At 40.3% G+C, this 22272-nt stretch overlaps 2 protein-coding genes across 4 annotated transcripts; one reads left to right on the top strand and one right to left on the bottom strand.

Annotated features, from left to right (window-relative positions):
- The first annotated feature begins 387 nt into the window (after nt 1–387).
- Nucleotides 388–18999, top strand: LOC132198221 (uncharacterized). 3 transcript variants are annotated; one of them, XM_059622113.1, is made up of 14 exons: nt 388–603; nt 655–769; nt 7185–7360; nt 8155–8324; nt 12111–12216; nt 12990–13090; nt 13152–13313; nt 13397–13490; nt 14413–14706; nt 15915–15929; nt 16402–16722; nt 17176–17390; nt 17447–17655; nt 18422–18999. In XM_059622113.1, exons 2-14 carry the CDS (start codon nt 672–674, stop codon nt 18603–18605), a joined length of 2145 nt encoding a protein of 714 aa, XP_059478096.1. In that variant the 5' UTR covers nt 388–603; nt 655–671; the 3' UTR covers nt 18606–18999. The 3 variants fall into 3 exon arrangements, with proteins under 3 accessions (XP_059478096.1, XP_059478097.1, XP_059478098.1); XM_059622115.1 differs by lacking the exons at nt 388–603; nt 655–769 and adding an exon at nt 4428–6930; XM_059622114.1 differs by lacking the exon at nt 15915–15929 and having other exon boundaries at nt 390–769.
- LOC132198222 (UDP-glycosyltransferase UGT5-like) lies at nt 18352–21918 on the bottom strand. The gene is made up of 5 exons (XM_059622116.1): nt 21519–21918; nt 21066–21359; nt 20638–21016; nt 20115–20334; nt 18352–18937 (listed from the first exon to the last, which is right to left on the bottom strand). The coding sequence occupies exons 1-5, from the start codon at nt 21888–21890 to the stop codon at nt 18700–18702; spliced, it is 1503 nt and encodes a 500-aa protein (XP_059478099.1). The 5' UTR covers nt 21891–21918; the 3' UTR covers nt 18352–18699.
- Between the last annotated feature and the right edge of the window lie 354 nt (nt 21919–22272).

Below are 22272 nucleotides of genomic sequence, written 5' to 3'. Positions count from 1 at the left end.
GCTGCATATTGAAATGATTAAATATACTGGGAAATGAGGTAATAAAAAAGTGAAAAATTGCAACTGGCCGTCCGTGGATATGTGAGATGTGAAATAATAAATTCTCCCTAAATTTATTTCATTATTATTGTATACATTTTTCAGCCACGAACGGCAAAGTGGCAAATGTAGCGGAAATTGGGAGTGTGATGAATGTGGCCAATTGTTCGTAAACAGCGCCATATGCGTCCCTCCGCATTTAGCACCGCGGGAATTTATTTTCATCTTGTCTTGTTTTCGAGAGAAGAGAGAGAGACGCACACAAAATAAGAAGAGAGGAGAGAGAGCTGGCGGTTTGTTTACTCTCTCAGGGTGCGAGATGCTGCATGGTTACTTGCGAGTGTGTTGTACATTACGTACGTTCATCTCGGGCTCGTCGGTCGGTCGACGGCGCGCTTGCTTGCTTGGTGCGCGGCTGCGAGCGAGCGATAAAAAGCAAGCGGCTGCTAGATGGCAATGGCAGCTGCTGCTGGTGGTAAAAAAGTCGTCATCACGTGGCGCCCTCGGTTCGCTTGTCTGGTTTAGCGCATTTCAAAGCAGGTTTCCGCGCTAACTGGGCCAGTAGTAAGTGATCATGAGAAGCGGCAGTAAAGTGAAATCAAAGTGAACACACAGGACTCTTGGTGCTGGCGATGATAATATCCAAGGACCTCTTCCTGCTGGGCGACCAAGACTACCTGCGCCTGCCCAAGGACGACAAAAGAGCCATGGGCCACAAGTCCGCTAAGAGGTTGGTATTTCCGCGTATGGCACTCGGGGATGGGCCAAGGTCGGTCGGGGGTTAGTTGAAGGCCCGCGCCACCGTCTGACCAAACAAATAACATACCCTGACCGACAGACACGTATTTTTATTATTATCATTTTTTTGTGCCAATCGCGGCGGGGTCCGCGAGCCCCGTGAGCCGTGGCGCGAATCGGGCGCCCGAGTGACCCACTTGCCGGGGGTGAAGGGAGGGCGCGTTGGTTCCCCTCCCAGGTTATTGACCCCGGGTACCAATATGGCCGTCGGGCCGCTGAACTGTGCTGGCAGCTTTCCCTGCCCCTCTCTCTGCATGCGCACGCAAACCCCTGCTGCTGCTGGTGCTCGGTGTGTGTCTCTCAAGCGCGCCTCGCGCTCGCACCAGCACACTGGGCTCTCTGTGTGGAAAGAAAAAAAAGGAAATAAAAAAAAAAGGAAATTCAAAGTGTTGCCTTCGGTATAGCGTTGTGTTTATGCCGGTGCTCGGGGCCGCGGGTATTGATATATAGTTGGCCGACCCTAGAGCTCTATTGACCCAGTCATGGTGCTCGAAAAGCGAGCGGGCGGCCGCGCGCGCGATCGATGCCGCCGCGAATATAATGCCCGTCGCGCGCGGTCGTTCACCCGCCGCGCACCGCAGCCGTTGCTTGCACAAACACATGACGCGTTGACGCATCGATCGCGCTTTTTGATAAACCAGCCGCACACAAAAAAGAGCAGAGCGAGAGATAAGCCGCCTATTATCACGCCCGCCTGGTTCAAGGCCAAGTTCACTCCCCGGCCCCCTGTGGCTAGCTGCGTTTGGCGAAACGGCCAAGGCCGAGGGTGGTGGGGGGCGATTGGCACTTCCTCGACGGAGAAACGGCCATGTTGGATCTCTCTCGTGCGCGGCACCGTTTCGGCCGCCGCGGCTCCATATGGCCGGAGAGCCAAGGTCGCGCTCGCTGCTCGGATGCTATACAAGCCATAGGGGTGTGCGTGGGCGCCGGCCGCTGCTAATGACTGTGCAAATTGAGCCCCTGGACGGTTCAAGGCCGACACACGCGTCGCGGCTATTTCGGTATCTAACTCCGAACGCACAAAACGCACGTTTCATCTGTTTGCCAACTTTCCTCGGCATAATTAATTTTTAATAATTGGTTTTCTTTTACAAAGTTATCAAATTCAGATTTAAAATTTTTATTTTCCCAAATAAAATGTGTCAGTTTTTTTCGGAAAAGCTTTTCAAGTAATTGTATATGTTTTTTTTTTCTACTCAAATTTAGTTGCAGTTTTCATTTAAATTTTGAATATTTGGATTATGTATCTCGTTATAGGCAGAAATTGCATTTTGGTACACTTAATTTGCAACTATATACACACACATAGCCGTGAACTTGAGGATCGCATATTATATAGACGGGCACCGCGCCGCGCGAGAGATACATATACGCACGGCCAAAATAAATCGCGCGCTCTCCTGCTGGAATCACTTTCCCTGCCGCTTGTTAACCGGCCGCGCGCAAGAGAGCTGCCCAGCGTGGCAGGCCCGCAACTTTTTTGCAGGTCTCTTGCTCTCCAACTAGCAAACCTGATTGCCCGATTGGTACAGTTGAGTTCATTTCTCCACCCCTTTGCTCGCCGCATTCCTTTTTATTCGCGTGCAGAGCAAAACGACAGCAAAAATTATTTGGCGAATTTTTTGAATAAACTTTGAATGTAGTTGAAAAAGAAGGAAATCATAAATATAAGAGCGCTCTTGTCTCTTGAAAAAATCCCAACTTTCATAACAAGCTTTCATTTTTTTACCGCAAGATGTTCCGCTCTGTTTTTAAAATTCCCCTTGACCTGAACTGAAAACGTTTCTTTTTGTCTGAAAACTCAAGGCAAACCACAATTTAAAAAAATATATCCTGCTAAAAGTCATTTTATTGTATAAAATAAATTTTAGTCACCTCTTGGACGTGAGCAAATAATGGAAATAATGGAACGTTCGTCTTCTATTGTTTCAAAGATAAGGTCGTATTCTTGTACCTTTTATTTTCAATAGGTGTAATAAATCAAATTTTTAGTCACCCTCTTATCATAATACATGATAATTTGTTTTTTGAAAACGTTGGGCTAGCAATGCTAGAATTTTTTTGATAATATGGTGCGACTTTTAATTTATTACACTTCTCTAAATTAACCAAACAGTTCAAAGTTTAGACGGATTGTTTTTGAGATAGTAATATTAATTATTGTTTCTCAATTCTTGAAATTAGAAAATTAACGACGCAATTCTCAACAGCGAGGTGCCCTGGATAAATAATCGAAAATAAATTTTATCCAAGACAAACCTTGGCACACAATTTCTATACCTATTGGTTTGGGACCTTCTGTCTTTGAGAAAATTTTTAATTTGAACCGTGTGCGTAAGTTGCTATAGGCAATTTTTAAAATACAGTTTTCATTTGACTCTTGACCCCAGAATAACCTATTATAGAAATTGCACAAATTTTTAATTATTTATTCTCAGAGCCGGTCTCACGTCCTGAAGCAGGTTTATTTATGTGTTCAGCCCAATTTAAAACTTTTGTCGCCTTTCTTCTTTGTCTTAATTAGCTCAAATATGCAAATTTGTCTTAAATTTTTAGGGCACTATATGCTATCGTAATTTAACAATTTATTATGAAGAGCAACATTTTAAATGCATAATGCATTACTTATACCACTTTTTCCTTCAAAATAAAAGAAGTTTAAAATTTTTTTTACTAGAAATATTATTTTTCAATAATATAATTATATGAAGTTGTATTTGAATACACATTAAAAATTCGGCTCTACTTGATGGGTTTTCGGAGTAGTTCATTGTTTCATAGAAAAAAATATCCCGTTAATTCTACACATGTTTTTGCTTTAGTTTTTTTCTTTAAAATTGTGTCAGAGAAAATTTTTCACAGCCCATGAATTGTGCTGCAGTCGGCAGATAAAACATGGAGGCAGGATATTGTTTTTTTTTTACGAAACAATTAAAAAAATCCATCCAGGAAAAGCCAAAGTTAAATTCAAACGTTAACACCACCCAAATATTTAATGCTTTAATAAGAAATTTAATGATAAAAATACTAAAAATTATTATTTCTAAAAAAAATCCCATTGTTACATATTTTTTTATTATACATTTTTTTAAATCAGACTTTGCGTTTATTGTTTCTTTGCTTCTCTACATCTTGTGTAACTTCTCCCAAGTGTGTGAATAAACTTGATTCAATCAGCAACCGAGAAGTTTCTATGTGTGTTTGTGTGTCTGCCGGCGGACTCTGCATTACACACACTCGCGCTTCCTAGCCGCTGCACTCGCGGCCCATAACAAACACACAACACAATCCTTTGAGCAATGAAGCTGCTGCTGCATTATTTTATTTTGCGCGCTGGCTCGCTCTACGGCCGCGAGTTTCGTCAGTCGCGAGGCCGAAAACGGTTTTGAAAGAGAAAATGCAGCAGCCGCCGCCGCGGTGTGCCGGTTGCGCCGTGATTACAAAAAGAGCGGCCTTGAACCGCGCGCGCTCGCCATGCACCAGGTAAAAATAAAACAATAATTGATCGCGAGAAGAGCGCGGCTCGCGCGCGAGCCTAGGCGCGAATATAACGCTGGCGAGGGGGTCACCTTGAGCATCCCGTGGTGGCAGGCGCGGGGCAGCCGAGCTGCAGCAGACGTCATAAAAGGCACACACACACACACACACACTTGAATAAATCCCAGTTTAATTAGCGCTTGCTGCTGTGTTGTGGGAGGTCAGTGTGCGTGTGTGTGCGAGGAGGCGCACCAGCGCTCTGTTAACGACAGGAAACCCCTGGTTAAGCCTTGTGGTAGGCCTAATCGGCCAATTGAGTCGAAGAGCAATCACAAGGCACACGGGGGGCGAGCCTGGGTGCACCAAGGCGCCGCGGGTTGAGGTAGGCAAAGGTCGTCGAACCCTCTGCCTGCCTGCCTGCCTGCGCCACACCCTGCCGCTGCATCATCGGTGCGCATGCACCGCCACCTGCAGCGGCCAGCATCCGCGACTCGGCCAGCTTTTCCTCTTCTCTCGCTATTTCTTTCTCCTCACATCGCAGCTCGTTCGTCGTTTGCGCAATCAGATAAAAAGGCATGCAGCCGGTCGTCGACCCTTGCTGGCGGCGGGCGGGGTCGGCGAACCCTGCAGGGGTGGGTCAAGGACGCGCAATCGGAAGTGTGAGCAAGAGAGCTCACATACGTAGGTGAGTTGTTCCGGTGGGGAGTTGTTCCGAAGAAAACGGCTAGTTGATCTAGGCGCGAATAATTTTATATGCATGCCAATAAGTAAAAAAACCAAGTATATTGTACTGGGTTCTTCAAAACTAAAAATCAACGTAGTGAGGAAATTGTAGTAAAAATATTACGCTTTAATGGTAATTTACGAAAAAAAATATTTAAAAAAATCTGGTTGATTTGAATCTACCATTATAGTAAATAGAGACCTCGTGCAAAAACTTGAAACGTTAAAATAAGTATCATTTAACATTCTGCCTTTATATTTCATTACAATTGTATTTTCATTGAATTCATTACTAACTAATTTTACAAACTTTTACATTTTTCATATTTATTTATTGATTTTGTGGTAGAATTTCACGATTGAGGGTTGATTCATGGTGATTTCAATTTAAAGTCGGCTTTCCCTCGTTAGGTTTTGTGAGGTGTTAATTGTTTAAGAAAAACAAAAAATCCTTCTCTACATGTTTCGGCTGTGGGCTGCAGCCTCAATTCATTAGCTTTCTTGGCGGTTGTCGAGAGGAGACTTAAAAAAAATTGAATATTATTTCTTTTCTTAAACGATAAGCAACGCACAAAGCCCATAGAGGAAAAGCTGACTTTAATTTCAAATCACCATTATCGATTGATGATTGATGTTTTTTGGTGATTTAGATTATTAATGATTTTCCAAACTCCATATTTTTTAATCACGTGACTTTGAAGACTCGGGATTATCTAACTGTGAAAAAAAATACTTAAATTAATTAGTTATATTACATAATAATTGTATCCAAAATTTACCTGCAGGTAAAGGCAACGCCTAAATATAGCCTGGGAACAATTCCCGTAGCTAAAAGGGGGCATGGCTACTCTCTTGTGATTGGCCGGAATAACTCTCCGTTTTTAATGTAACAACTCCCCGCTGGAACAACTCACCGTATACACCCGAGCGGGCGGCCTGGATTAGAGGCGCACTGCAAGCGCAGAGGTTGTTGACCGAGCGGCCCACTTTCACGTACACTCGCGAGTGGCAGCAACAACGACGACGGCATTAGCACAGTGCTCGGCTGCACATATATATCCTCACACGCATCGGGCCTGTGACGAGTGAAAGTGGAAAATCAAATTCAGATTTTCAGGGTCCGCGGGCGGGCACGCGGGCGGACGTTGAACCAGGCAGTTTGCTGATATAGCAGCGACCGGCCGGGCAATCGCTTTCTATTAGGAGGGTTAATTAAAAATTATTGCGAGGTGAAAGTGTCTCGGGGGCAACAAAGGAAGGCATCAACCTCTCTCGCGGCGCCACTCAATTATATACCGAACGATACGCGCAAGTTCTCTCAAAACTCGATCGGCTCGCTCGCGAACTTAATAACTTAGCGCTTGCATATGTATCTTTTCCCTTCTCTCTCTCTCTTTTCGCGTCTCCTCTCTCTTCATGTCTACCTCTCCATTTACATAACATTACCCGGGAAGGATGCGATTATTATTTCGTAAGACGACGGACGGGCCGGCCTGGATTCAGGAGATTCGCTGCTCTCTAGGTCCGGGTCGTTGAACTCGAGAGACGCCCACGAGTCAGTCGCAGCACTGGGTCAGGCGGCCAGACCCAACCACGGCCTGGATCTCCCTACCGCCCGACCTTTATTTCTGTCAGCCGCTGACACCCATTCGGGTCGTCGACCCACAACAAACCCTGCCACCCTTTTCTTCTCTTCGCTCTTTGTTGGCGAATTTCTTCTCTCCTCCGCGTTCTCCCCCCTCCGCGCGCGTCACGATACCGTCGTCGCTCTACACGGCGCGCGTTACCCGCGCCGCGAGTCGATCGCGGGCTCTCTGCGGCCATGGTGCCTCCCAGGACCAACCCAGCCCTGCTCAGCGACGCGAGGAACAAGTCGCGCCAGCTGCTTCTCAGGTATAGCTTAACGGAGCCACCCACCCCGCGCTACACCCCGGCCGCCAGCAACGGGACAAACTGGTCGAGCTGCTAATAACGGGCCCGCTCTTTGTATTTCACATATTTGTTTAAGCCTATAGATAGTTCGAGCCGTTCAAAACTATTTTTTTTTTCATTCTTTTTCTCCGAAAAATGCTGTGATTCAGAGAGGATAAATTTTTTTTGTATAACTTGAGTACAATAAATAATGTTAATGATTAACGTTCTTGCAGGGCGGACAGCACGAGTGTTCATTTTCCTGCCGAGCAGCGTCAACATTTGGGCCCCCAGAAACCAGTGGAGCTCGTCTTCAGCGGGGTCTCGGTCACGGTCAACCGGCGGCGCATCCTCAGGGATGTCAGCGGCGTGGTGCGACCCGGCGAGCTGCTCGCCGTCATGGGCCCGAGCGGTGAGTACCCAAGCCTCTGCTGCACTAGATCCGATCGCGGGTCAATCACTTGCACGTGTGTCTTTCCATGTACTTATTTCTTGATGTAACGTCGTTTAATATCTTGTGCCTATTTGTTAAAATTTACAAACTTTTAATTTTAAGCTCATGAAAAATGTATGAAATTAAATTTTAACTTGTAGAGAATTTAACTCCTTTTTTTCTAAGTGTTATAAAAAAAATGATTGAAAATTCATTTATTTTTGAGGTGAAAACTGGTTTAATCAGCTTCTACTTTTGAAAACGGATATTTAAAAGTGCCTTGATGATTATTTTGCAAACGTGGTGACTTTTTAGATATGAAAATTTTTCCACAGAAGCATAAATGAAGCTTCTAAAATTACTAGCAATTGATTATTAAACATTTTCAATGAGATTTTATATTAAAATAAATAAAAATACATAAGACGTGAAATTTTTTGAACATGTATTACGTACACTGAAGATAAAAATAACAAAATTTAGAAATGATTTGAATACTCAGATAATTGTTAGGGTGCGTGTGTTTTTTCTGTTTTTTGGTGAAGAGTAGTGTTTTGTGTGTGTTATAAAGTGTAAAGCAGTTTCAGGGGTAAAGCCAAAAGTGTTTCTCGCACAGTTTCAGTAAATCCACGTAAAAACCTCTTAACGATTTTAATAGTTATTTCTGTCTTTTAAAACTTTTAAATTACATGAACTGTGGAAGTTGTGATAATAATATTTTGTTAATTTAAAAATTGACTTTTGCTGAAATTTTGCATTTTTGTGTGTGGCAGGTTGCGGCAAAACGACGCTGCTTAACGCGCTCTCAGGCCGCTGCAGACTCGACTCGGGCAGTATTCGACTCAACCGCGAGTGTCTCAACAAAAGATGGAAGCGGCGGATCTGCTACGTCCTGCAGCAGGACATCTTTTTCACTGACCTCACCTTAAGACAAACCCTAGAGGTGAGTAACCTCCGTTCTCTCTCTCTCTCTCTCTCTCTCTTCCTCCGCGCGCGTATTTATTGCATGCATGTATTTATTTGATGCGCGCCGCGCGGCCGTAAATTATATAAAAGGAGGAGGCGATGCCTCGATCTTTTCATGCAGCGTGTCGCGCGATCTTTCGCCTTTGCTTTATGATGCACACTTGCATTCCGCTCTTTTGGTGCGCGCCGAGAGTGCATGCGAGAAAGAAAGAAAGAAAGAAAACTTGATTCCCCATGCATCCAGCGCGAGAACTGCATGTGAATAAAAACCAGCCGGCGTCTCACGAGGAAAGTGCTAAGATGGGCGATCCACTCTCAACTCTCGAAATTTCCCGGAGTAGAAATTAAATAAATAAAAAGCTCTTTTGTTCCTCTTTCTCCGACTCGATATGAGAGATCAGCCGACTTATCCGTTGCTCAAACAAAATCTGGGTTGCGACATTATTAATGGACTCTTCCTCTAGCTCTTCTCTCTTACACACGTTATGAAATGAGCCAATCTCGGTAATGCATCGCTCGCGCGTCTCTCCGAAGGATTGTTTTTCTTGAATTGCGAGATTACGTACATTGCATGCACTTCCCTTTTTCAGCAGAACACTGCTGCGAATAGTCGCAATTAGCGGCATGGCTCATTTGTATTTATGCGGCGCATGATAATATGAACAGGAAAAAAATAAGAAGACGCTGCACGGACAGATTGCTACATTACAGTTTAGCATTTTAGTGGGCGCTGTTAAAAAATCTGTGCGCAGTAAAATGCGAACACAACAATGTTAACTGGCAGCAGCTTATTTGTCTTGTGTAACGAGCGGCCACTCGTCGTTTGTCTCTTTGGCACGTCATGCTGCAAAGCAGTTTATTTCAACAAAAATTCGTTGAGTTGTGTGCATGACTTTTGAGAACAATCGAGCCTAATTTTGCAAACAAATAATAACAAATGGTGGTTAAAATGCTAAAAACCTTCTGTGCATTTATTTTTCAAACCGCTGATTAATTATTTTAATTATAATTAATTTAATTTTGTGTTTGAAAATTTTAAAGATGTGTATTAAAAGAAGTAAATAATTAAATTGATCATCAATGGAAAGAGAAGTGACCAAAGTTTTTTTTAGTAGTCGTCTTGTTTGTCCTTTCAGTACTGAATTGCATACAACTCGTAAAATGTATTAAATTTTGAAAATTTTGCCAATTTTGCGACTTATCAAATTCAAAATTCCATGAATTGGAAAATAAAGCATAGTTAGCATATTAAATATTAATTTTAAGGTTTAGGCTAATCGATTCTCAGGATAATAAATGATCTTGAAGCACAGTAGCACTTTCACATACCAAGAGCTCCGTTCAAAATGTTTTTAAATTTATTTGCTGAAAAAAATGTGGGTATAGGCTTATTATTTTTCTTTTTATTCGGAATTTGACCAAGAAATTGATTAAATTCATCAAATCTCAAAAGATTTTACTCCTTGATTTATTTTCTAAAAAAACTAAACTGTTAGCTATTGTTTACTGTAAAAATCATTCCACATTCTGACGCTGCAAAAAATATTACATTTTTATGCATTTTTCATGTGTGCAGCTCATTGTTATTAAAATGTTACTTTGTTAAAATTTATTAAATAATTTGTTCTTACAGAGCAAAATAGAGGCCAGAATGAAGCATAAAAATCTGTCACTCTCTTTGCCCATCCCTGATAATTATATATCTCTCCTGCATGCACGTGGCGCGAAATTATAAGTCCCGCAGCGATATAATAATAATTTAGTATGCCATTCAAGTCGAGCGTTCTAAATTTTGCATTTATCTATTCTACCGGTTCCGACGAAGAGCGTGTCAAATGGCAAAAGCCCTCTTGGCGTATAATATAGAGCTTATTTTTTCTCTCATTCTTTCGTTCAGCAGCGGCATATATTCACAATACTGCGCGTCCTGCTGCGATAATGAAAAAGCGCGGCCGATTGTTTGTAGTTCCGCTCGTTTCCGCATTGTCTCCAATCAAAAGAATGAATCGCAACCGGATAAAAACAGGGGCAAATCTCTTTTACATTAGACCCCTGATCAACTTTAATTCGGCCTAATCGATTCGCCTTCGCAACAAAACAACTTATACTTTATAATATGCAATTAAAAAGCATCCTTTTCAATTAGCCGCGGCTCAATAACGTGACATCATTCGTCGCTTAATTGATATTCAAATTATATCGCCGCGAGTGTGCGCTCGACGGGTTCGTTTGAGTTCATTTGTCATTTGGTCCCAGCAGCAGCAGCATGAGCGCTGAAACAAATTGTAAAAAAAACAACCTCCCTAGCAACTGCACCGTCGTTAGTTTCGACTGGAAATCGAACCTCCAGCTAAAAGCTATTTTGGTGTGTCGCTCTGTGCCGTGTGTGTGCACCGGTACATTTTCATGCATCACACTTTAATGGTCAATTGAACAAGCTGGCGCGCATGCATGATAAAGCATTTCGACAAAAAATAGGCTCGCGACCCTGCCGGCAGCTTCAATTCGGCGGTGATCTAATCGATCGTACCATGTTTCAATATATACCGCTTTATCCTAGTTTCTTTTTTTCTTTCGCTCGCTTGCCCGTTGCTTTATTTATTCACTGCATTGCTATTCATCTCGGCAGAGAAAGACATAGCGCGAATAAATTTTATCCACTCGCGCACCGCGTGAGGGATACGCATATAATGTACTTGGAAATTCAAATCGCCGCTGCATCTCCATCCTCTCCGAGTGCTCCAGTTTTGCATTTTTGAGGAATTCTAAAGTGTGCACTTACGCACACTCTTGAACGCCGCTTTGTCAGAATAACATCTATTTTTATTTATCGCCGGTGTCATTCCTATTCACAAAATAATTTATTAAAAAATAAAGTACGACAAAAGTGGGCAAGGTTTTTTTTTACTTATAAACGCTTGATATTTTCTTCAGTTTTTTTTCTATTCAATATTTCGCTCTGAAAAGTTAATTCAGCAACCATGTGGAATGTACAAGGGCTTGTAATTTTCCACCTGCAATTTGGTGCAGTCTGCTGAACAAACAAGTTATAGGATTTTCATAATTAAGGCAAGGGCCTCTTGGCACACAAATTTACGCATGACATGAAATTTGAGTGTGGCGTGGTTTTTTCATCATGCATATGAGTACCAAGAGTTCATAATCCAAATATTATCCACCCGTAAATTTTTAATTGCAAAAAAAGTTTATGAAAATCATTCAGATGCTGTTTTCTAAACTGAATGTTGCATCCACTAATGAAAAAAGCATAGATATTCAAATAACTTGGTGCCCCTGTTAAAAAATTCCGGATATTAAACTGTAGAGATCCTTTTATGTTGCACCTGCTCCTATTTTTGAATTATTTTATATAACCAATATTTAAATAATAAAATTTCAATTTAAAATTTATTTCCTGTTGATTTCCAGAGAAATTGATTATATATGAACAAGCTTACATAGGCACATTTTTTAGAATTATTTTAATCCCGTTCATCATTAAATCAATACCTAGACCACACGTCATGAAATCCAGATTATAACTTATTATTATTTTGTCTCTTTTATTGATTGTGCTGATTAAAGCGTCATTCACATTGAATTAGTAATATATATTGACTTTCTAATGAGAAGGTCTCTTACCAATACTAGCAAGTGATTCACTTAATTTAAAAGAATCAATATTGTTTTTTAATTTATTTTTTTTATTCAAATTATAAAAAAATTACACAATATTCTGAAATTTATTTCTCTCTGTTGACAGTATGCAGCCAGACTCCGGTTACCTGATACAATGTCGTACTCTCAAAAAATGCAGCACGTGGACCACATTATTGACGTGTTGGACCTCGAGTCATGCCAAGACACAAGTAAGTTAAATAGCTTAAAATTATTTTATTAATTTTTGTTTTTGCTCTTTGTACTCTTCAAAATTTTGGCTTAATCAACAGCAGACATCTTTCGATGTTGCCTTTGCTCTTGAAAATTTGGCCAATAATCAGAGATTAGTGGCTTCTTACCGTATCAGCGGAGTGCATTGCTATTTTCATTATTAATCTTGACCTTGAATTTGGGAACGGATAGATAACGAAATTTAGTGGCCCGTCGACCGATTTTATACATTTTTATAATCGCACCAAATTTTCCTTTTCGCATCAACATCATGCGTGTCTCTTAACTCGTTTTCTTTTACTCTTTTCGTCATAATTAACCTGGATTCGGGAAAAGTACAATGCAAACCGGTTCTGCCACTAGACAAAAAAAGAAGTAACATGATGTGTTTGTTTTATGAGTATAAAGTAAACGCAATAAAATTGTTTCGATGGTCTGTTAAAGGCGATGATTGCCTCTTTCTGCGGTCACCTTTTACACGTTCTTATATCAAACATCCTGCTCACTTGAATGATATTTTCTTGCAGCACTTTTATGACGAGGGCACAAATTTGCATGCGAAAGAGAGACGCAATATGTTGTTAATTTTTCTTCATACCCGGCAACGTAATAAAGCAGCCGACCATAAATAAATAATAGACCGCTTGGCAGATACATTTGTTATTATCATTACGACCGCCTGCAATAATAATTCAGTCAATAAGCGAATAATCCTTTACGTAATTGTAATGGCAACAACCTGTGTTTGCAGTTATTGGAGATTATTTGGAGCGGGGCCTTTCGGGGGGCGAGAAGAAGAGAGCCAACATAGCCTGCGAACTGCTGACCAACCCCTCCATAATGCTCCTCGACGTAATTTGCACATTTGTTTTTAATTCAAATAATTTACTGAAGATTTTAAAAAATGAATCAGGAACCAACCTCAGGGCTCGACTCACACTCAGCCTTCAGTCTCATGTCCAATCTCAAGAACTACGCCGAGACCTCGGGGAAAACGGTGGTGGTCACCGTGCACCAGCCCTCGTCACAAATCTTCCACATGTTCGACAAACTGCTGCTGCTGTGCAACGGCCAGGTAGGGAGAAAATTTCAATTTTTTTCTATACTTTATTTGCAGGTGTATGTAAATTTGCCAACTTATAACGGTGTTAATTGCAGACCGCGTATTTCGGGGCGGTAAACAAGGTGGTTGACTTCTTCAACGGGATCGGCTTATCAGTGATGCCCCATTACAATCCCGCAGACTTTATCCGTGAGTTGACCAAACTTTTGTGTTCCTTGATAGCATATTCGGAGCTCGGCAAAGTGTGTCACGCGACGAAAACAAACGCGGGAGAGATATTGCTCGAGCGGGCGTGCGGGTTGATGACTTCTGTGTGTTAATATTTGATTTGGTTTAATTTTTTCGCTGCAAAAATATTGCAAAGTCAGTGCTGTTTGCAAAGAATTTTAGTCTTATTTGCCCAGCTTCGTGAACAATCATTGAAAACAAAGCATTAAATTTAGTCAGTTTCTATTTCAATTTATTAAACGCAATTTGGTGACGCGTCCTCATGAGTTTAAATTATTTCATTCTGATGTCCATCCTCAAATATTTTTCTGGAGGAAAATTACAAAATGTGTGCAATTTTTAATAGCTATGACTAACCACATTAGGCAACTTCCTCTTTGTTAGTATTCAAATCAAACGTATAATTCCACTAAAAGGTGTGTACTTAAAATATTAAAATATGGACAGCAGGCGCAGTTTCCAGTTTCATCACATCCCGCCTGATGTAATTTATCTGTATTACCAAGTCGCGGAAGTTTCCAAACACCTTGGCTTGTCATTTTAACCAGAGGACTTTGAAAAGGCACACCTTATTTTTTTCTTTTCTTATCGTCACACCGTGGACAATGCTCTCTATCTCTTTAAATTATTAAAGTTTCTATCAACCATCAGAAAACTAAAATTCACATATTATTTCAAGTTTTATGATAAATAATTGCCTAAATATTTAAATTTAATTTCTTTTGGACAAAAACTTTTGTCCACAAATATTTTTCAATAACAAAAACTCCTTCAAGATCTGAATATAAAATTATGTGATTTTCTGAAAGCTCTATGATCATTTAAAATAAATCAGCAAAATTTAGCTGCCTAATAATGATTTTTGTGTGCGTATTCCTTGCAGTTGAGCAGGTCAAAGGGTCAGACGAGCTGCGGGACCGAATCATCCAGGCGTCGAAACAGGCGCGCAACCAGCCCGACTACCCTCAAGAACTTCTGCCCGACTTCGTTCCCAACTCTATCTGTGATAACAAATACTTGTACCAGGAGAGCCGTCTCCAGTCAAATGGTCACATAGGGTCCAGCAGGTGCCCTTCGTGTCCTCCAGTCCACATCAGTTGCGTCCACTCGGGGGGCCAGCGACCCTCGCTGTGCGTCTCCGCGGTGAGCGAAAAACAAAGTGTCTACACTGCCGTAGGTGAGATTGTCATTTTCTTTGTTTTTCCTTGTTGGTACTAATTTTGTCACACTTCCGTGAAAACCATTGCGCAACATATAGTTAGGGCAGGGTTGGTGCACTAACTTGAAAGATAATTTTAGTGCTGATTTGCATTAAATCGTTCTAATTTGTCTCATTGCTTTTGATTTTAATGGCATTTTTATCAATAACTATACAATGTTTACAAAAATTCAACTTATTCAAAAATTATTACGTAATTCTGGAAATAAATTATTTTGCTGGATCATCTTATTTTTTTTTTTTATGTTGAGTCGCCATTTTCAAGTTTTGTTTTGTGATCCTGTTCTCTCTTTCAATGTGAATCGGAAATAATTGTTTCATCAATATGATACGGAGCAAGAAAATTACACTCGGGAGCTCATATGTCATGCAGTTTATTTGTTGCATTATATCATTTTGAGTGTATCTTTTTCTCGCAGCCGAGATAATATTTGATACGAGTGCGCTTGAGACGGAGCGAGGCGAAAAACGTGTCTGACATCTAAAAGCTTGTTACATTGATCCTGTGTGCAGCTCTATTTTTTGCAACGCCATTATCGTATTCATTATAATTAATTTGTTGCGCAAAAAGCATCGCCTTTGTCGTTTATTAACTCGCGCGCAGCGTGTGTCATGAAATGTGCAGGGCAAATATATAATATAATTCGTTAGATAATAAAAGCAATTGCAACACGGCCGTCCTATTATTATTGTCGGTCGCTTGCTTCAAACACATAAGCAACGCGTCCTTTCCCAGACGACGGCGACCAGACTGAGTGAAAATGACCTTAAATTTTTTCATTTCTCACTGAAGGTTAATAGTTTATGCTATTTACGCCACTCGCAATATACGCGCCTAGCGGCTGCACACAGACACTGAATTTGTTTGCTAAGTAAGAAGTGTCAATCCAATTGAAAATGACACTCTCTATCTGCGGCCGTTTCTGTCTCACGCGCTTATACGTGCAGTGCGTCACTGGGAGAGATTTTCTTCGGGTCAGGATACCGCTTCCTGCTCACACTTGCATGATTTATTATTGCTTTGCTACTTTTAAGTACATGTACGTATGAGTAGAGGTGATTGATAGAGAACAACGTTTTCATAGAATACAAATGATTCACACGTTTAGCATTTATTAATAATTGAACTCCTTGTCTTTCCTCCTTTCTTTTACGCTGCTGGACAGATTGCAACTGTCGAAGTAAGCATTGAAATTGATAAAACAGCAAATGTCATCAAGCATTGAAATAAAATTTAATGAAATCTAGAGGGTGCTTCTAACTCCTAAATAGATGAAAAAAGTTTAAATATTGATCGTCCAGAAAATGAAAATTATGGACCAAGATTCAAATTTTAATCAATTTTAATCAAACATATTTAATTTTGTAATTTAGACTCGAGAAAACAAAGCATGATATATTATTTAATTTAATTTATAACAAATGCCACAACTTTTTTTTTTTTACAAAAATTTCCTTTAAAAATTTCCTGACCGCATTATGCCCAATTGCTTTGTTCGGTGTTTATTGGTCATTCGTAGTTGGATTAATCTTTTTCAAAATTAATCTTAAATTAATTCATTTTAGGAGTTTATCAAGCCCCTCTGTTATACTGATAATATCCACTTTGTATTTCATATTTTAATGGAAAAAAATTATTTTTTATTATTGCAGTAAGAGAAGAAGAGGGCCGGTCCCTGTGGATGGACAACCAGAGTCACGGCTCGACCAGCAGCACCTCAGACGACGAACTCAGTTGGCCGACCAGTTTTTGGACTCAGTTTAAAGTGTTGTCGCAGCGCAACTTCCAGGAAGCGCGTCCGCGAATGCTGTCCAAGCTCAACTGGATCCAGACGGTGGCGCTCGGGGTCCTGGCGGGACTCCTCTGGTTCCAGCTGGAGAGGAAGGAAGAGTCCCTGCACGACATCCAAGGGTGGATGTTTTTCTCCACCACCTACTGGATGCTGTTTGCTCACTTCGGAGCCCTCTCATCCTGTAAGCCCCCTTATCTCACTTTCATGCTTTCAATTTTCATTCGCACAAACACGCGAAAAAAATTCCGCCAAATGCCGCCGCCGCCGCGTTATGATAGTTAACCTTGGTTTTTATCTTATCAAAAAAGAGCATCTGGCAATTATATGCGGCGCCCAATATAAATATTTAATATGCCCCACAATGTAAAGTTCGTTTGCCTCTGTCGGTGTGCACAAGGTTTCACAACGGAGAGAGCGTGTGGTGTCACAACCTAGTGCGCTTTTGTCAAAATTTTTTTCTTTCTCTCTCTCCGGTGAGAATTCATCGAGCGGCGGTGCAACCGACCGAAATGGCCTTTTTATTTTTATTTTACTACTCCCGCGAGAATTTCAATTCAACACACAACACACGGTGTTGCGACACACAAGATAACAAGAAAAATAAATAAAAACAATGCGTTTTTTTTCATTACAGTTCCCCCGGAGCGAGAGGTGATAAACAAAGAGCGTCTGTCCGGCGCGTACCGTCTTTCCGCTTATTACCTGGCCAAGATGGTGGGCGAGTTACCTCTGACCATGACCTTGCCTGCTGTCTACCACGTGATTTCCTACCCCATGCTGGGTTTCCACAGCCCCTCGGTGTTCCTGACGCTATTGGCCTTCTTGCTGCTCAACACAATCGTGGCTCAGGTTTGAAAATATTAATTTTTTCATTGGTTTTGATTAATTTTGGAATTCGATTGCAGAGCGTGGGCTTTTTTGTCGGAGCGTCTTGCATGGACATGCAGGTCTCCATTACCATCAGCGCTCTTTACACGCTGGCCACACAACTATTTGGCGGCTACTTGGCCACAAACATCTCTTCGTGGCTCAAGTGGCTGCAATACCTCAGCATGGTACACTACGCCTACCAGAATATGCAAATAGTAGAGTTCAGCGAAGGCTCGCCTATTCAGTAAGGACTTTTATTAAATTTAAAAAAAAAAAATGTTTTATAAACATTTTTATTTATTTTAGAAATTATTGATAGTAGTTTATAATTTATTATTTACTTTTTGATTTAAAATATTAATTACTTTTAAAGTCTTTTTTGTTTCTTTTAAACAATTTTTAAATGTGACTTTAACGAGTTTAATGGTATAATTATACCAAGCAGAATTACTTTTTCTTTTTAGATCATTATAAATTATTGCCAGGGCAACATCAAACATCACTCTAAATAAAAAAAATTCTTTAATTTAGTATTTAAGCGTTTGTCATAATTAATTAATGGAGTTAATTAGTATCTAGAAATAAGAACAATGGATAATTACTATAAATTTAATTTAATGCAGTTAGCATTAGCTTAGGTGGCTTAGATCAAATTATAATTTATTATTTAGATCTTAAATAATGGAATATTTCATGGCACTTGTTAAAAAATATTTTGCAATAAATTTATGCTTCCAGAAAAGTCACATCTTATTGTTAATATGAATATCATTATTTCATTTGAAATTCTCTCTCAGTTTAATTGAATCGAAAATTTTTGAACAAATTAGTTGATATTGTGTAACTTCAAGATGAAAACGTGCACTTGATTTCTCCCTCTTTTTTTTACTCCCAACTTCTTGAACTCTTGTCACATTACATGATGTAATAATTTAAGATTTGTATCAATGAATTTTGTTAATTTCAACTATTAAATTGATTAATTTAATGTTTTTGTTTCTGTGCCTCAGGTGTGCACTGCAGTCGAAATTCGAGATATGCGCAAATCAAACGACCATCCCCGTGGAAGCCATCCTGGAGGTGCAGGGGGCGAACCTGCCTCTGTGGGCCAACACGCTGGTGCTGCTGCTGTTCCTGTTGGTGTTCCGCGTGCTGGGCTACGTGGTGCTGCGCTACTTCCGCCGGCCCAAGTGAAGAGAGACATTCCTCAAGTGCCTTGATGTGCCAAGTGCTTTTAATATTAAAACACACGAAACTCTTTCCCACCTTGACACGCAGCCTTTTATTTTCATTTCCCGCGCCTCACCGCGCACAGTGACAATGGAAGCAAAAGCAGAGTGGTGATCAGGACGCCGATCACGTCCAGGCTGTGACGCTGCCACCAGGAGAGGCGCCGCCCCGCCGACTGCAGGTGTCGCGCGCCCTTGTGGCGCAGGACGTACTCGACCCAGAAGACGGCACGCTCGAGGGGCGGTTGCGCCTGGTCGCGCAGCAGAAGGGCTCGCTGCTCCGTCGCTTGTTTTATCCTTTGCAAAGAAAACAGAGTTGTTTATTTTCAACAATAAATACGAAATGTCAAAAGTATGTACTTATTTGTGTCTAATTCATTCATGAAAACTAATCACCCCCTATCAAAGTTCCTCTGCTTAAAAAAAAATTAAAAAAATAAAATGATTGCTTGTTGACAACTTTCCTCTAGGGAAAAGATTTTTTCTTGCAGCAGTTGTGCAAGTTTTATATTGTTGGATGGAGTTTAAGATTTTCAAGTGGAAATCATGCTTTGAAATGTTTATTTTTCAATCTCTTTATTTAAATTTTAAAAAAGTGCAGCGTTATATCAGATGAGATTTTTGGCTGGTGCTTATTCAACCTATTTACAAACTGTGCTTATATAATAATTAAACTGGTTAAAATTCTAACAACAGTGGAAATACTTATTATTTGAATAAAACAGAAGCATTATGTCTCAAGTTTTGGAAAATAAGTTATTTTCTCATAATATTTTTACAATGAAAAGTTCTGCGTTTGTTTTTGGATGATTTTTTTATAAGTATCAAAGAGACGAAATATCAAGATATCAAAAATTAAACGTTTAAAATTTTAAGTCAAAATTATACAGTTTTAGGATCTTTACAGTTAAATGTATCATAACTCATTTTGTGCTGTTTGTTTTTAATTATTTTACAAGTAGCAATTATAAATAAATTAACAAAAAATTCAACCCAACTTCTACTTCAATAAAAGCTTGTGAATTGAAATCAAATAAAAAATAGCAATAAATAAAAACAAAATTTATATTTGAAACTAATTAATGGATTGTTAATCAAACAAAGTTTAAAAGTCATCTTCATAAAAATAAAATTATATTATTTAAATTAATTTAGTTGTAATTAATTTTTCTAACTATTTTTCCGTAACAGCAGTTTTGCAAACTAATTTTAAGAGACTTTCAAATTAAAAATTCACACTTGCGCAATTTTCTAATTTGAAAGTGTCTCCAAGCAAGTGTGAATTATAACCACTAATTAGCAAATGCTAATGAGAAGTAGCAAAAATTGCCGAGCGTTAAAAATTTTAACGCGCTAAAGCCATTCAAAGGTGCGGTCGAGCGTATAATTGAAGTGTTTCTTCCGCGCCCCAATTACCGCAGATACTTATTTGACTAAATTCAGCATACTAACACGGATTCCATGTCCTGCTCACCTTGGATTACTCACTGCTTCATTGATAGCCCAGAGCAACGAATTCTTGGTCACATTGCGCAAGCCGAGTATCACTCCGTACCCATCCCTGTGCGTTTTTTCGGCCCGCAATTGCTGCTCGTTGAAAACGGGCACGGCCACCACGGGCACGCCAAAGTGGGCTGCCTCTTGTCCGCTCACGATCCCGCCGTGGGTGATCATCGCCACCGTTTTGGGGTGAGCTGCGTCAAAATTAATAATTCAAATCTCGACCAACGGTGATAAAAAAAAATCGGAAGAATATAATGCTGAAATTCGGGCAAACTTGGACGGTCCAGTGATATTTGGAACAAAAATCATGAAATATTTTTCCGATTATGAGCAATCCATTAGAAAAGTTAAAAAATAATCAAACTCATTATAATGCGTAATGCGAATGTTTTTTTGCTACTTTTCAAGATGGAGTAATTAAACGATTTTTACAGTACAGATAAATTTTATATAATTATCAGGAAGAATCTTTTTATATTGGAATATATTCTCACCAAGTATTTCCTGCTGAGGCACCCATTTTGAAATAAAAACATTTTCCGGTTTTCCAGGGAGGGTCTCTCCATCGTAAACCCAAATAACATTTTGATCCAGTTCTTCGAAAGCTTCGAGGAAGGCGTTTTTGAAAACCGGAGGCATTTCCGAGCATTTCAAACTTCCGCCAAATGAAAAGTAAATAACACCGTTTTCAGCGTCATCAATAAATTCCTGCATGTCCTCGGGAAGGTCCCTCAGTTTGCTTTGGATATGCAACCCGCCGACTTCGATCGCATTCGGCATGAGTGGCAAAGGTTGACTGAGAACTGGGTGCGAGTTGTGCAAAATAATCGCAGGCTCAATGTCCCACACGCTCGGAGCGTCATCGCCGAAAATCTGCAAACTCATATTAGATTCGGAGTTTGAGAAAAATTTTAATTCAAACTTGTTTGTTGATGGTTTCCTGTTTGGGGAGGTAGAAAAAGTTGTAGCCAACAGCCCAGAAAGTGTTGGCCAAGGCGTTGATGAGCCTGTCGGTGAAGGTCATGGGTGAATTTAGGGAGAGTAGCGGGTGCGGCACGAACGATAGGGGCGAAGGATCGGTCAGAACGAGGTCAGAGGGCGCGAAAAGCACGAGGGGCACTTTGTAGTATGGGGCAAGGCCGTACAGGGCTTCGTGCAGGAAGTACTCGGCGATCACCAGGTCAAATCCGTTTGGATTGCTCATTATGTCTTTTACCTGCAAGTTAATTAAAAAATTTGATTTTTTAATCTTCGGTGCACAACGAATTTTATTTGTAAAAATAGGTGATTCTTTTTAATCACGTAAAAATTTAGCTATTTCATGTTAAGTGAAGAAAGCGAAAAAGGTGGAAACCAAAATATGTATAAAAATTGCCTGTGGGGATGTCATGACCGCCTCGGTTAATTCAACGCCGACCCTCCACAGGTACATGGCTGTTTTGTAAAACTCTTTCCAATCGGTAGAGTACAGAACCGATCCCTCCATGGCCAATTTGTTCTTGAACTCGCTGACTGGGCCATGCATCAGGTCGAAGTCGGTGTAGCCGGGTGGCGCCCATTTTTGCGGGAAGGGACTGAGCACTGTGATCTGGTGACCCTCGCGAGCCAGTTGTTTGGTCAGGGCGGTGTACACGTTTACCTGACTCGGAGAGGAGGAGGGAAAAATGGCCAAAATGCGGGCCGCCTCTCCTCCGAGGGTGGCCACAGCGGCCAAAAGAAGGGCGAGGAACGCAAACTTTGTTGACATAACACAAACGTGGAGTAATTTGAAGAAGCGCTGATATTATTTTTTTTTTATCTTATCTATGCGCGCTGACCGTCCATCAAAGAATGAAAAGCTATCAATAGGTGCCATCTGTATGTTAATTTGAAATTTATTATATTTTTCAATTAAATTTTTTAGATACATCTATTTTTATAGCAGTTAAAATATTAGCCAAAAAATTGTATGCTTCCAGTTCAACTTCCGCGTTGTTTCCAGGATAATTTTAAAAAGCATATTTTTCAATATTATTGAATCAGGACAAGAGTAGGATACAAATACAATTAATCAAAATCTCAATACGTCAGCAGAATTGTACAGTTTTTTTGTTACAAACGAAATAAGTAAATAAAATATTAAACTTTAA

This window comes from Neocloeon triangulifer, unplaced genomic scaffold (assembly GCF_031216515.1).
Source record: "Neocloeon triangulifer isolate White Clay Creek 2 clone unplaced genomic scaffold, ASM3121651v1 ptg000012l, whole genome shotgun sequence".
In the NCBI taxonomy this organism is placed as follows: domain Eukaryota; kingdom Metazoa; phylum Arthropoda; class Insecta; order Ephemeroptera; family Baetidae; genus Neocloeon; species Neocloeon triangulifer.
The sequence above is the reverse complement of the archived record's forward strand: the minus strand, read 5'-3'. Positions and strand labels throughout refer to the sequence as shown.

Coding starts and splice junctions, on each gene's coding strand:
- LOC132198221 (XM_059622113.1), top strand. CDS start 672: ATGATAATATCCAAGGACCTCTTCCTGCTGGGCGACCAAGACTACCTG. Junction 770..7,184: donor GGCCACAAGTCCGCTAAGAG/GTTGGTATTTCC, acceptor ACGTTCTTGCAG/GGCGGACAGCACGAGTGTTC. Junction 13,314..13,396: donor TGCTGCTGTGCAACGGCCAG/GTAGGGAGAAAA, acceptor TGTTAATTGCAG/ACCGCGTATTTCGGGGCGGT.
- LOC132198222 (XM_059622116.1), bottom strand. CDS start 21,890: ATGTCAACAAAGTTTGCGTTCCTCGCCCTTCTTTTGGCCGCTGTGGCC. Junction 21,360..21,518: donor CGGTCATGACATCCCCACAG/GCAATTTTTATA, acceptor ATTAACTTGCAG/GTAAAAGACATAATGAGCAA. Junction 18,938..20,114: donor GAAGCAGTGAGTAATCCAAG/GTGAGCAGGACA, acceptor TTCTTTGCAAAG/GATAAAACAAGCGACGGAGC.